We start from the raw sequence: 15200 nt of genomic DNA on the forward strand, positions 1-15200 counted from the left end.
CAAATATCAGAGTATTAGATCTTTACTGACTGGAAGCAGGCAATTTCAATTAATGCTGTGCTTATGAACAGAACAGTTATGTGTAGTATAGTATGCTAGCTATCTGTATACAGTATATGTGTGGCTTTTTGACTACTTAAATAAATGCATGAACAAATAATTGCCATATAAAGTCCATCTTAAAGTAAAATTGTTTTCTGTAGGAAAAAAAATATTTGCCCTCAGGAAGTGTCTGTATATTATAGTAAAAGGACATACTATTTTAAGCATAAAAATTTATCTGCATATTTCTTTATTTCTTTATGTCTCCTGGCAATTCTGGCCCGCTCCCTGGACCATAAGAATAAAGATTCTTCTTATTTTTCACAATATTTCCTACTGTTTATAAAGTAAACAATAATCGTATATGTTCTCAGCTGGCAGTTCCTCTAAAAAAACAAATTTTAATTTAAACTATTGGACTTCTACTTTTAGCGGTATGGCAACATGGAGCTATTTGCCACTCGAGCAGTGAGAGTTTGAATATTTTCTTTGATACTGAGCATACTGAGCAAGTGCCTTTAGCTGCCTACTATGACCTTTCTTTGTATATATGTTTATGTGTGTGCTTGATTATAAGACCTTGTGTCTATGATTATAGATGGTCTTCATAATCATGTGTTCTGTACTTACATTGTCAAAGGTTTTAATCAGTGTAACGTAAACAGAATCTCAGGAATGCTCTTAAATATGCATTATAATGTGGCCTTGTGTATGTTTTCTTCAGGCTGCTGAAGACCCAGTCACTGGAATGGTTCTACAATAATGTGAGAAGGCGTTTTAAAAGGTTTGGCAGTGCTAAAGTGTTAAAGAACCTCTACAGGAGGCATGCGGCCGAGCGTGGAGCGCTAGCAGAGCTTACAGGTATTCGCCATCTGGACTGTTGTATGACCTTCCTTGTAAATAAAGATTGTTTTCAGACTAAGACATTTTATAATGTACAGTGCCTTGCGAATATATTCATACCCCATCATTTTTTTTCACGCTTTATGTTGCTGCCTTAAGTTAAACTGTTTTAAATTACTTCTTTTCCACATCAATCTACACTCTGTGCACCATAATGACAACACAAAAACTTTTTTTTTTAATCTGAAATAAGTACATTGCATAAGTATTCATACCCTTAACTCAGTGAACGGGGCTCAGGTTGGACAGGGCAGACACACATTTTCAGTTTTCTTCAGAAATGTTTGATTGGGTTCAAGCCCAGGCTCTGGCTGAGCCCAGTCTGAAGTTCTGAATGGGTTTTCATTAAGGCTACCTCAAAATTTTGGTGCATTGAGCTTTTCTTCTACTCTGACGAGTTTCTCATTCCCTGCCTCTGAAAAACAACCCACAGCATGAGGCTGCTACCAGCACTCTTTACTTTTGGGATGATACTCTACAGATGATGAGCAGTGCCTGGTTTTCTTCAAACATGATGCTTGGAATTGAGGTTCATCAGACCACAGAATCTTGTTTCTTACAGTCTGAGAGTCCTTTAGATGCTTTTTTGTTTTCATGTGTCTTCACTGAGGAGAAGATTGTGTTTGGCCACAACGCCATAAAGACAACATTGGTGAAGTGTTACAGTAATGCTTGTCCTTCTGTAGATTTCTCCTATCTCCACATGTTTCAAACTTCTTTTATGAAGTGTAACAGAGTCTACATGCTTTTGTGAACCTTCAATGCAGCAGATTTTTTTCTGAACTCTTACCCGGATGTGTGGCTTGATGCAGTCCTATCTCTGAGCCCTATAGGCATTTTTTTTTAACCTCAGGGCTTGGTTTTTGCTCTGATATGCATTTTCAGACATTTTTGTAAGATGTGTGTGCCTTTCCAAATCATGCACATTCAATTAGATTTTTGCCACAGGTTAACTTCACTCGAAGTGTAGTAACATCTACAAGCAATATGAATGCTTCTGAGCTAAATTTCAGCGGTCTCAGATATATATATATACTTATGCAAACATTCAAGTTTTTTATTTTTAATAAATTTGCAAAGATATTAAAAACCATTTTTTTGCTTTGTCATTATGGTGTATGGAGTGTAGACTGATGTGGAAAAAAAGTAATTTAAAGCAGTTTAACATAAGGCTGAATACTTTCGCAAGGCGCTGTATTTTTGATATGTATTTTGGTGATAAAAGCGCTGGTTTCCATGTTGCATGTTTGTAGGAGTTGCTTCATTTCAAATGTCATCTGCATTTAGTGGACATGTCTAGGGCTGTCATGATTCTTTGATGCAGTTTGAGTACTTGATTTTAAAAAATCCTCAATTGCATTGACGAGAGTCAATGAAACTCATTATTAGATCATTTTCCAAGGCTGCATGATATATTAAACTGATCATACCGAAAATCAAAATAACCAAAATCATAATAAAGCATAATACTATTGTGAATTCAAAAATGCCACAGTTCAATTAAATAAATATATGTGATGCAGGTTTAATATATGCGCTTTAGTTATCTACATGCGTGTAGGTTATGTAGGTGCATCTCATGTGTGTGTCACGTGCGTTTGAGGTGAAGATATTCCAAGAGCAGTCTTTTAATATAATCCACAATAATCAAACACACGATAAACGGGAGCAATTCCACACACACATAATATAAATGATAGCAGACAAAGAAACAGGGAAGAGCTCAAGACTTAAATACTGTGAGGGTAATTACAAAGACAGGTGTACCAGATTAAATTAACGAGCAGGAAGAAACCAAACCTAGGGAGAAACCAATAACAAAAAGTCCGTGGGTAAAAACAGAGGCAGACATGTGACATATCGCCCCCCTCCCGGAAAGGCGCATCCTCGCGCCTAAAAGAGTCCAACAGAGGAGGGAGGGTGGGGGTTCACGAGGCGGGCATGGGGCAAGTGAAGAGCAGGCAAAAGTCAGAGGGCCAGGTCTATAAAGCCAGGGTGGAGTAGAAGGAGGGAGGAGCCAGGGAGGAGCCAGAAGCAGGAGGAGCCAGATGGTGGTCCAGAGCCCAGCCAGGACGAGGCCCCAGGGCGGAGTCGAAGGAGGGAGGAGCCATGGTGGAGAGATGGCAGATGACACCCTGGGGACGATCGATGGAGACGGAGCTACTGGCAGAGGTGACCCAGGTGGAGCCGAGCAGATGGAGAGCCAGGGGGCCAAGGCTGAGCTGATGGCTCAGGCGACTGAGGCGGGATCCAGAAGACCGCAGCGGAGCCGGAGCGACAGAGGACAAAAGCGGAGCTGGAGGGAAGGAGGAGCCTGACAGAGCCGGAGGGACAGAGTGACGAGGCGAAGCCGGAGGAGTGGAGTCCCAAGGCGACGGATGGTCGACGACTGACCAAGGCGGAGCCGGAGGGACGAGGGAGCCCGGTGGAGCTGGTGGGATGACGGGCCACAGTGGAGACGAGGGAGCCAGGAGCCAAGGCGGAGCCGAAGGGTCGAAGGAATGAGGTGGAGTCCAGGACTCGGAGGCTGGAGGCAGAGACTGGGGATCGACCCGCCTAGGCAGAGCTGGAGCCTGGAAGTCCCGAGATGGATCCACACTCCTAGATGGCGCAGCCTGAGGGTGAGCTAAGGGACAGACAGGCGGCAGCAGAGACAGGGCTGAGGAACTGACTGGTTTAAGTGGAGGCGGGAGAGGGAGGCTGGGTGGGAGCTTCAGAGACACAGAAGAGTTGGACGGAGCCAGTGGAGACTCAGGAGAACTGGACGGAACCAGCGGAGACTCAGGAGAACTGGACGGAACCAGCGGAGACTCAGGAGAACTGGACGGAACCAGCGGAGACTCAGGAGAACTGGACGGAACCAGCGGAGACACAGGAGAACTGGACGGAACCAGCGGAGACTCAGGAGAACTGGACGGAACCAGCAGAGACACAGGAGAACTGGACGGAACCAGCGGAGACTCAGGAGAACTGGACGGAACCAGCGGAGACACAGGAGAACTGGACGGAACCAGCGGAGACACAGGAGAACTGGACGGAACCAGCGGAGACTCAGGAGAACTGGACGGAACCAGCGGAGACTCAGGAGAACTGGACGGAACCAGCGGAGACACAGGAGAACTGGACGGAACCAGCGGAGACACAGGAGAACTGGACGGAACCAGCGGAGACACAGGAGAACTGGACGGAACCAGCGGAGACTCAGGAGAACTGGACGGAACCAGCGGAGACTCAGGAGAACTGGACGGAACCAGCGGAGACTCAGGAGAACTGGACGGAACCAGCGGAGACACAGGAGAACTGGACGGAACCAGCGGAGACACAGGAGGGCTGGATAATATCTCCCCAAACCAGTCTATAAGATCCTCTTCAAATATGTCCAATAGTTCTTTATAATAATGCCCATAGCGCAGCTGTAGCTCATCCTCAGTGTTAGGAGTGTGGGCGGGGCCTCCCTCTAAGCCCTCGATCTCCACAAGGACTCCCACGGTGATGCACATTGTAGCGGCTCACACACCAGGTCAGTCGCGTTGTCAAGCTCAAACTCCGGGGCGATGTTGTCCTCTGTCGTTTTAATCGCTGCGGTCTTTGGCTCTGCGGCTGCGGTGGGCTCTGGCTTATGCTCCGTGCTGCAGGGTGAAGCACGCTGGCTGGGCTCTGGATAGGGAGTGGGGCTGGAGATGTCTTCCTGAACAGGGCAGACAGAGAAATACAGTCCATTATTCTCCAGCACCCACTACACGAAGGCAGCGAAATTCTCCCTGGGACCGTTCGCTGGTAGGCGTGCCTTACACGAGCGATCCAGGAAGTGTGTAAGACACGCCAGATCTAAAAAGTCCCTAGTGTGGTCCTCCAGCGAACGGTCACAAACACAGGAGAATACATCAGTATCTTTCTAAACATGCTAACTGTTCATCGCGATTCAAAAAAAGTTTAACCCCTCACTCATTACACGTTTTGATGTCCACATATTTAAGAAATTACAGTGGCTGTAGCATTTCTGTTGTAAAGAAATGGCTAAATATTAAAGACTAAGTAAACATTTGAATGAAATGTTGTTTGGTCAATATTAAACAAGGATTAGATTGTGCAGTAAAGTGTAAAAACAATCGTCAGGCCGTTGACGCCCTTCCGCAGTCATTTGTTATAATGTGTGATGTACATTAGCATTATTGTTTATAATACATGATGTATTTTAACAATTTTGTTTGCTATAGGTTTATTTTATTACCACAAAAAAATCATTATAACTGTCCGATTACTTATAATCGACCGATTACTTGATTACCAGATAATCTTAAGTAACAGCCTTAGAAATGCCAGTTCTGGATTGCCCTTCAAGCCCTAGCTCTGACTTTTTCACAGCTTATGATTGCATGTGCATGCACGTATTTAGCACATATTCATGAGGGTTAAGGAAAAAGCAGACAGGGCTCCTCTGGTCTGACTTGCCTCCTCTGTATCCAATTTAACAGCAGCAGAATTCATGAGAATTATTCATGTTTATGGAGGAAGGGTCACTGTGCATTTTGATTATGACCTCATAGGTCCTTTCCCTCGCCTGAATATTACAGTTTACTGGGGTACAGAAAGATATACAGTATACAGTTGTCATTTTTACAGTTGAAAAAAACTACTGTAAAATATACTGTTAAAGTGCAGCCAGAAAGCTTTGTGTTTGTGGGCACAACACTAAATGAGTTATGATCTGTGCCCACCCTCTGTTTCAGTTTTGCCGTGGTCTGTGAGCAGGGTATGTCTTCTCCATGAAGAGGAAAGCAGTTTAGAGCAAGGCCAATGCCACATTAACAACAGATCACCATGACTGTGGATGTCTGTCACCTCAGCAGACCATGGAACCTCTGAGGAACAATAGCTCTCTGTGGAAGAGACTAAATCCATTACAGTGATAATGAAAAATAAAGAGCTTTGGCCAGAAAACTCACTGCACTATGTGGTCAGGCTTTTGAAAAAAATTGATGCAGAGCTAAGAAGATAATCTGTCTGAGTTTAACGTCGGACAAGTGCTAAGAATGGAGCGATAAGATTACAGCATTATAGGATAGGTTTTTAAGCCACAACATCAGTCTTCGGCTTTATCTCATAGAAAAGCTAGATTCATAACATTACTGTGATTTTCTCTGCTCAGCAGAGTGTAGGCGTAAACACTGGCTTGAATGTAAAGGGCAGGTTTTTTCACAGAGTGGTAGATGGTGACTTCAGAGGCACTTTGACATTCACCGGCTTGAGGGGAGCACTTTAAATGGCTCTGCGTAGAGCTGAGGCCATATTGATATGTCACTATTTACCCATCAAGTGATTTGTCATCCGACAGCTCTCTGAGATGGTGGCTGTCAGAGAGAAGAAACCTGTCGACACTGCTATTAAATCATTTGTCAGAACTGGAAGTGCTGTTGAAACTCTGTTTATCACAGGGACAGTTTGTCTGTAACACTAACAACAACAACACTTATGTCTGATGCACATGATTGCACTTATTTTTTTGTCATTTAATGTTCATTCAAGCTCTTTATTCCACTCTTGTCCTACTTCATCACTATTCATCACAATATTGTTTTAATGATGGAAAAAAAGACTACTAGAAAAATAGATTTGAAGCTGAGAAATTTTATGTGGGTGTTCTTTTTATAAAAGGTTGATACTCTCAGAAATCAAAGCAAAAAAAAGTTTACATATACCTTGCAGAATCTGCAAGTGTTAATTATTTTACCAAAATATGGAGGATCATACAAAATGCATGGTATTGTTTATTTAGTACTGACCTGAATAAGATATTTCACATAAAAGATGTTTACATATAGTCCACAAGAGAAAATAATAGTTGAATTTATAAAAATAACCTGTTTCAAAAGTTTACATACACTTGATTCTTAATACTGTGTTGTTACCTGAACCATCCACAGCTTTTTTTGTTTAGAGACAAACAGTTAAACTGCCTGCTGTTCTTCAGAAAAATCCTTCAGGTTACACACATTCTTTTTTTTTTCAGCATTGTTGTGTATTTTGTGTATTTCCAACAATGACTGTATGATTTTGAGATCCATCTTTTCACACTGAGGACAACTGAGGGTCTCATATGCAACTATTACAGAAGTTTCAAACGCTCACTGATGCTTCAGAAGGAAAAACGATGCATTAAGAGCCAGGGGTGAAAACTTTTTAACAGAATGATAATGTGTACATTATTCTTATTGTGCCTAAATATCATATTTTCATTTAGTACTGCCCTTCAGAAGCTACAGAAGATACTTACGTGCTTCCTAGAAGACAAAATAAGTTAAATTTACCCTGATCTTCAAATTCAAAACACGTTTTCACTCCCCGGCTCTTAATGCAATGTTTTTTTCTTCTGAAGCATCAGTGAGTGTTTGAACCTTCTGTAATAGTTGCATGTGAGTCCCTCAGTTGTCCTCAGTGTGAAAAGATGGATCTCAAAATCAAATAGTCATTCTTGGAAAGGGTTCAAATACAGAAAAATGCTGAAAAACTGAAGAATTTGTGGGACCTGAAAGATTTTTCTAAAGAACAGCAGGCAGTTTAACTGTTCAGGACTCATGAACAATTATCACTAAACATAACGTTTTAAGAATCAAGTGGATGTAAACTTTTGAAAGGGGTCATTTTTATAAATTCACTATAAATGGACTATATGTAAACATATTTATGTGAAATATCTTATTTGTGTCAGTAATAAACAGTAACATGTATTTGTATGATATGTATGATCCCTCTTATTTTGGTAAAATAATTAGCATTTTGCAGATTCTGCAATGTGTATGTAAACTTTTAAATTCAACTGTAAATATTTCTTCGTGGCGTGCAGGGTTCCCAGGTTTTCACAGCAAAACCCACCCAATTGCTTTTTGGGGTGGGTCCCCTGGTAAAATTCACATGCCAGAAAAAAAATTCATATGTCAAATATCATATTATGGGAGTTGCTTCAACCCGTGATCATAAAAAAACAACCATCGGCAACAGTGTTGAAGTAACCCATATCTGCGGGAAAATCAGGGACTTGGCAACACTGATGGCATGCAACATCCTCTCCTCTGCAACTGAAAATTGATAGATTATTGATAATGATATAATAATAATGATTATTAATATTGAAAATTGATAGAAGAGTTTATTGTTTATCTGATGAATGAGCTGTGACATATTTTGCACCAACAGAGGGCAGCACTTGTGAGGAGAGCGTCTGCAATGAGAGTAGTATGTATGAGAGCGACTCCACGTTCTACAGGCAAAGTGAAGGTTTGTGATCAAATTAATATTTTGATATATGTGACCCTAGACCACAAAACAAAAATTATACATCACCCGAAAGCTGAATAAATATGAAAAGGATGCAAAAAAATCTAAATATTGAGAAAATTGCCTTTAAAGTTGTCCAAATGAAGTTCTTAGCCATGCATATTACTAATCAAAAATTACATTTTGATATATATATTTGCGGTAGCAAATGTAAAAAAATAACTTAATGGAACATGATCTTTACTTAATATTCTAATGATTTTTGGCACAAAAGAAAAATCATTCATTTTGACCCATCTTTGGCTATTGCTACAAATATACCTGTGCTACTTAGGACTGGTTTTGTGGTCCAGGGTCAAATATGTGGTTTGTTTCTTACTGTATATCAGTAGTTTTGATTTTATTAGTTTCCTACAGTGGACATTTGAAAACACTTAACTGCAGTGACATGGCATAAGTACAGAACAGCAATTTTCTTTCATTTATTATGTCTTTAATTATGATGTCTTTCTTCAGAGCACAGCATGGCTGAGAGTATTAACGTGGCTCTGCGAGTGGCAGAAGAGGCCATAGATGAGGCCATTGCTAAGGCTGAAAGCCAGACTGACAGTCAAGTAAGACTTTTCCATTAATAGGTACAAGATTATTCATTCATTCAATCTTGCTATTTAGTAACTTGGCAAGTGTGACACGGCAGTTCTTTGACATTTGCTTTTATAGGACAAGCAGAACGAAGCCCATTATTTGCGAGAGAACAGAGGAGAGCTGATAGAGGAATTGGCCACAACTATAGTACAGAAAGTAAGTAACGCATGACAGCAATGACCTTTAACGAATGTAGTAGTTTTACATTGTGTAGAATTCAGTGCATTCTGCAAGGACACGTGAATGCATTGATCAGAAGTGACTGCAAAGACATTTGTAATGTTGCAAAAGATTTCATTTCAATTAAATTCTGTTTTTAGGAACTTTCTTTTCATCTTAGCATCCTAAATCAATCATAAAGTGACAAGGTTTTCACGAGAAATATTAAACAGCAAAAAAGCACCAAATCAGCATATTATAATGCTTTCTGAATGATTATGTGACACTGAAGACTGGAGTAATGATGCTGAAAATATTCACAGGAATAAATTACTTTCTAAAATATATTAAAACAGAAATCAGTTATTTTAAACAATAATAATATTTTAAAATATTACTGTATTTTTGATCAAATTAATGCAACTCATTTTTATTTTACCTATTATTTTACATGTATTTTACACATTACTGTTCATAATACAATGGCATAATCATGTAATAAATATTTTTATTTACTTATTTTAATACTTTTAAAATGTATAATTTAAGATTATCCATTAATCTGAATGATCAAGATCTGGGTATATACGCTCTTGATTTGATGTCAGAAAGACAATGAAGAATTGTATTATTTAACATATGCTGAATAAATGTAAAATTATTTGCTATATTTTATTTTAAATTGTTCTATTATTTTAAATCATATTATTATTTATAGATTTTGACACTTTGCATAAACTGACTATATTGTAATATTCAAATGTCAGATTATCCGTCGGAAAAAGGATCTGTCTGACATGCAGTCTGGATGTAATCTGGAGCAGAACAGTGATGGAATCTCTCTTGATCAAATCCAGAGTGCCTTTGATGCTTCTCTCTGGGTACAGTGGCTTTTTTTTCTTTTAAAGACTGAATCACCTGCAATTTTGCAATGCTTTTGGATTGCTCTTTTGCTTCAGTGTTTGCTGAATGATATGTTTGCTCTCCCTTCAGAGGTCTCGCTCAGCTTTCTGTCTCTTGACTGATGAGAAAACAGACCAGCATGCTAACACTGGGTCAAGACCTTCATCCTCTATAAGTCATACTCTTGAAATAAAGAAGGAAGGAACAATACCCATCCAGGCTATGCCTAGCTGGAGGAGTGTCGACCGACTGGACAATTCTGGTTAGATCCTTGCCTTAAATCCATGATTCTGAATCGCAGATAATGAACTTTTCTTGTTTATGATATGAGATGAGATATTTTAAATTATTTTGAACCTTTATTTATATACATGTCTTCACTACCAGTCAAAAGTTTTTGAACAGTAAGATTTGTAATGTTTTTTAAAGAAGTTTCTTCTGCTCACCAAGCCTGCATTTATTTGATCTGAAGTACAGGAAAAACAGTAAAATTTTGAAATATTTTTACTATTTAAAATAACTATTTTCTATTTAAATATATTTTAAAATTTAATTTATTCCTGTGATTTCAAAGCTGAATTTTTAGCATCACTACTCCAGTCTTCAGTGTTATATGATCTTTCAGAAATCATTCTTATATTCTGATTTGCTGCTCAAAAAACATTTTTTATTATTATTATGTTGAAAACAGCTGAGTAGATTTTTTTTCAGGTTTCTTTGATGAATAGAAAGTTCAGAAGAACAGCATTAATCTGAAATAGAAATCTTTTGTAACATTATAAGACATTTATCATTTATCATCACTTTTGATCAATTTAAAGCACCCTTGCTAAATAAAAGTATTAATTTATATAATTTCTTAAATATATATATATATATATATATATATATATATATATATATATACTGACATCAAGCTTTTGAATGGTATAGTGTATAATGTTACATCAGCCTTTTATTTCTTGATCTTTGGATCTTTCTATTCATCAAAGATTTCTGAAAAAAAAGCACATTTCTGAAGAATCATGTGACACTGAAGACTGGAGTAATGATGCTGAAAATTTATCTTTGATTACTGGAATAAATTACATTTTGAAATATATTCAAATAGAAAACAGTAATTTAAAATAGTAAAAATATTTCAAACTTTTACGGATTCTGTGGTGCTTTGGATCAAATAAATGCAGGCTTGGTGAGCAGAAAAGACTATTACCCAATTAATAAAAATATTTAAAAAAAAATTAAAAATGCTGTGTGTCTCTTCAGTGTTACAGAGTCCTGATGGTAACTGGATTGCTTATCAGAGCAACCATCTCTCTCGACCTGCTCTTTTAACTAAGCGCAAAAGTCTGGTCTACAGCGTATTGGAAAGAGAGTCTGGTGTGGTGTCAGCTTACGATGAGATGGGCTCAGAAACAGAGCCTGAAGCTAATGGGGTCTGGGGCGCTGCACTGGAAGAGTTTCGGCGTAAAATGTCTGCCAGTAAGCAGTTGAATTACCCAGAGTCCTACAGCCGTCAAGCAACCTTGCCTTTGAACGCACAAGCACACACCTTGACTGCTGATACTGGGAACTCCTCAGGTCCGGATGGGCCATTACCCCATGCCCAAAAAACTCTGCTCCCCTTCTTGAAGAGAAAAGTGTCAGTAGAACACAGGCGACCCTCATCCACTCGCCGCCCAAACATCATGGATATAAATTTCAATCCAGGAGGGGCTGAAAGCAGTGAAGATGGCCTAGAGGACAGCAGGGTCAAGAGGTCACGGCGAAGGAGGAAGAATAAGAGAGAAGAGGCAGAGTGGAAAGGACAGTCTGGATTGTCTTTGGTTGTCCCGGTAAGAATGACTGCTTGTCATACAACATGTCTTGGCTTTGATTTTTTATTTTATTTTTTATGTTAACTATGCCCACATATAATGATCACCTTGTGAGCACCTTTTATATATATATATCTAAAAAAGCTGGGACTTTAGACAAGCAGAAAAAACAGTGGGCATTAAAATGTATTTGTAAGACTGGGGATTTACATTTTTTAAATACTTACAAATTAGTTTCAATCAGTTTCAAGCAAAATTATTATTATTTACTATCTAGACCTTTACCAACAGAACTAGAAAAGTTTGTTTTAATGAGGATATTTTTTTGCTAATTTTTTAATAGCTCTTAAGATATGTGTTAAAGCCCAGAATTTGTCAGTTAATACTAGATTTAAGCTGATCCAATAGAACTGGGTAATGCGTACTTATGTCACTCTTGAAAAGTTCAAAAAAGTAATAAAATATGTCCAATAAAAATATGTTTAAATAAATAAATAAAGCCAGTTATATGTTTCCATATATAAATACCTATTTATAATGTGTTGTTTCCAAAATTAAATAATTGATACTGAAGTCAAAACAAAAAATATTATCTAAAATTATTTTGTATTGTTCACAAAGTGTTTTAATTTAATTTAATTTAATTTAATTGTTTTGAATTTTATGCTATAATTGTGTACTTTCAGTAGAATACAAATAATCCAAAATGTGCAGTTAATTTAATGATTTCTGACCAGTCTATGCAAAGCAGAAAAAAAAAGGCTCAAACTTAATAAGATTTTTAATATTTTTTTGAAGAAGTCTCTTCTGCCCATTAAGCCTGCATTTATTTGATCCAAAGTACAGCAAAAACAGTACAATTTTTACTATTTAAAATAACTGTTTTCTATTTGAATATATTTTAAAATGTAATTTATTCCTGTGGTTTCAAAGCTTTATTTTTAGCATTACTCCAGTCACTTGTCCTTCAGAAATCATTCTAATATTTTGATTTGCTGCTATGTTGAAAACAGCTGAGTAGATTTTTTTTTAGGAATAAAATTACATTTTAAAATATATTCAAATAGAAAAAAGTTATTTTAAATAGTAAAAATCACAATTGTACTGCTTTTGCTGTACTTTGGATCAAATAAATGCAGGCTTGGTGAGCAGAAGACACTTTTTTAAAAAACAAAAAAATCTTACTGTTCAAAAAATTTTGTATCACAAAGTATGTTTTATTTTATTACATTTTGTTTTTGTTTTGAATTTCTTGCTATTATTATATTCTATCAGAAAAATAAAAATTATAAAAAAAATGTGCAGTTAATTTCATGTTTTCTGATCAGTCTATAGAAACCAGAATGAAAAGGCTAGAAATTAATGTAATTAATTTAAATAAAAATAATTAAGATTGTGTATATTATACAGTATATAAATGTCATAAATACATACTACTGTTCAAAGGTTGGGGGTACAATTTTTTATGTTTTTGAAAAAAGTATCTTATGCTCACTACAAATATAGTAAAACAGTCATATTGTAGAACATTAATACAATTTAAAATAACAGTTTTCTATTTAATATATTTTCAAATGTAATTTATACCTGTGATCAAAAAGCTGAATTTTACCAGCCATAGTCTTCAGTGTCACATGATCGTTCAGAAAGAATTCTAATATGCTGATTTATTGCCCAAGAATGTTTTATTTTATACTGCTTGATATTTTGGTTGAAACCTTGCAATATTTTTGGGGGATTCTCTGCTGAACAGAAAATTCAAAAGAACAGCATTTATTATTTTATTTGAAATATCCTTTTTCTTCCTAACAGTGTAAAAGTCTTTACTGTCAGTTGTCCTCTATTTAATTCACCCTTTAATTCATTTCTGACCTAATGTGCAGATATAAAAAATATTTATTTTTGAAATTTTTGACTGATTCTTTATTTGCCAGGACTCCAGTAGCCACCTCTCAGATGCTCTGGTGAAGAGACGTTATATGAAACAAGACTCAGGCGATGGTCTGGAAGGAGACACTTCAGACACTGCTACCCCTGACATCTTGAGCTCTGGAGCTGTGACCCCTGATCCATTTGGACTTGGTTTCAATGCTCCCAGCAATTCCAATCACGGGACCCTTGGTGGTGTAGTTGGATCTTTAGATCAAGAGTTGACTTTCAAACTGAAAGAGCTGACCAGTCAAGTCAGAGAAACACAACTTTCCTCCACTGAGGATGAACTGGACAGGTTGGAGTATCAAATGGGGGATGAAGAAAATAAGACAAAAGCAAAAGTGGGAGATGAACTCATGGGAGATGCTTCTGAGACTGATTCAACAGAAAGATCAGATGAAACTGAATCCACAAATCAAATGAGATCAACTGAGATGATGAAAGAAGATGATCTGACTTCCAAACTGAGAGAGTTGACCAGTCAGGTCAGCGAGACATTGCTTTCCTCCACTGAAGATGAACTGGACAGGCCTGAGTATCAAATTGAAACCTTGGGTATAAATCAGTCATTAAGAACTGAGATGCTGCTGGTAAATGACAGGACAGATGAAAACAAAATGATGCAATGTGACCATGTAGAGATGGTTGAAAAAGCAGAAGAAGAGAGATCAGAGAAAAAGCAAAAGGACACTGTGGCAAAGCTAGACATTAGAGAGCAAAATTACATAGATGAGACACAAATGTCAGAAGAAATGAGCTCTGCGATCCAAAAACGGATACTTTCCGAGATAGATGTACAAAATGAGATGGCTAGAGAAAGATCTGAAGAGACAAAGAACAAGGGAGAAGTTCAGACTGAAGAAAAAAATGCAGAAATAAAAGCTGAGAATACAGAGATGGAGCAGGATGTGTTATCCTGTGAGCTGGCTTTGAGTAGATTAGTAAGTGAAGATGGAAAGCTGGAATTTGATAGGATCATCGATACTGTAGTGGAGGAACACATCGAAGCTTACACTAGCGAGGGGGTATTTTTAGAAAGAGAGAGAAGTGAGGGAGTGAAACATGAGATGATGGAAGAGGAGGAGAATGTAACCGAACAGGAAACTGATGACAAGACAATATCTGAGCGATGCTTTGAGGGTGGAAAATCGAAGGAGATGCAGGAAAAAGAAATGAAGGAAGAGGGCAAGATCAATGGAGTTGTGGCGCTAAAGAGCAACACTGAAGATACCAAGAAGGCAGAAGACAAACAATGCAGCAAATCATCAGAAGAGAGAGTTCATGAAAACGACGGCAACAGGCAAAGTGACTTGATTGATAAAAGGAAGGAACAGATGGACCCCACAATTCAACACAGCACCCCGTCTGGTCAGGAGGAGTATCTGTCACCAGAGGAGATCTGCAAGGTAAAAACGAATGATCATATACTATACTAATGCTTGCAACTAACATGCTTTTATTTAATCTGCTTAACCTATTTCTCTGAAGCTCTTCTTAAGCTTTTCTTATTTCTTTCTTTGTCTT

At 37.8% G+C, this 15200-nt stretch overlaps 1 protein-coding gene across 2 annotated transcripts in view; it reads left to right on the top strand.

Moving 5' to 3' along the window:
* myripa (myosin VIIA and Rab interacting protein a) overlaps positions 1–15200 on the top strand; it is a 39769-nt gene that overhangs the window by 17393 nt on the left and 7176 nt on the right. For both annotated transcript variants that reach the window (XM_073848968.1, XM_073848969.1), the window contains exons 4-11: positions 767–903; positions 8140–8220; positions 8737–8834; positions 8941–9021; positions 9792–9905; positions 10018–10189; positions 11194–11762; positions 13679–15082. In XM_073848968.1, coding sequence (XP_073705069.1) covers positions 767–903; positions 8140–8220; positions 8737–8834; positions 8941–9021; positions 9792–9905; positions 10018–10189; positions 11194–11762; positions 13679–15082 — 2656 coding nt within the window. The remainder of the gene's footprint in view (positions 1–766; positions 904–8139; positions 8221–8736; positions 8835–8940; positions 9022–9791; positions 9906–10017; positions 10190–11193; positions 11763–13678; positions 15083–15200) is intronic.

This window comes from Garra rufa, chromosome 10, assembly GCF_049309525.1.
Source record: "Garra rufa chromosome 10, GarRuf1.0, whole genome shotgun sequence".
Lineage (NCBI taxonomy): Eukaryota > Metazoa > Chordata > Actinopteri > Cypriniformes > Cyprinidae > Garra > Garra rufa.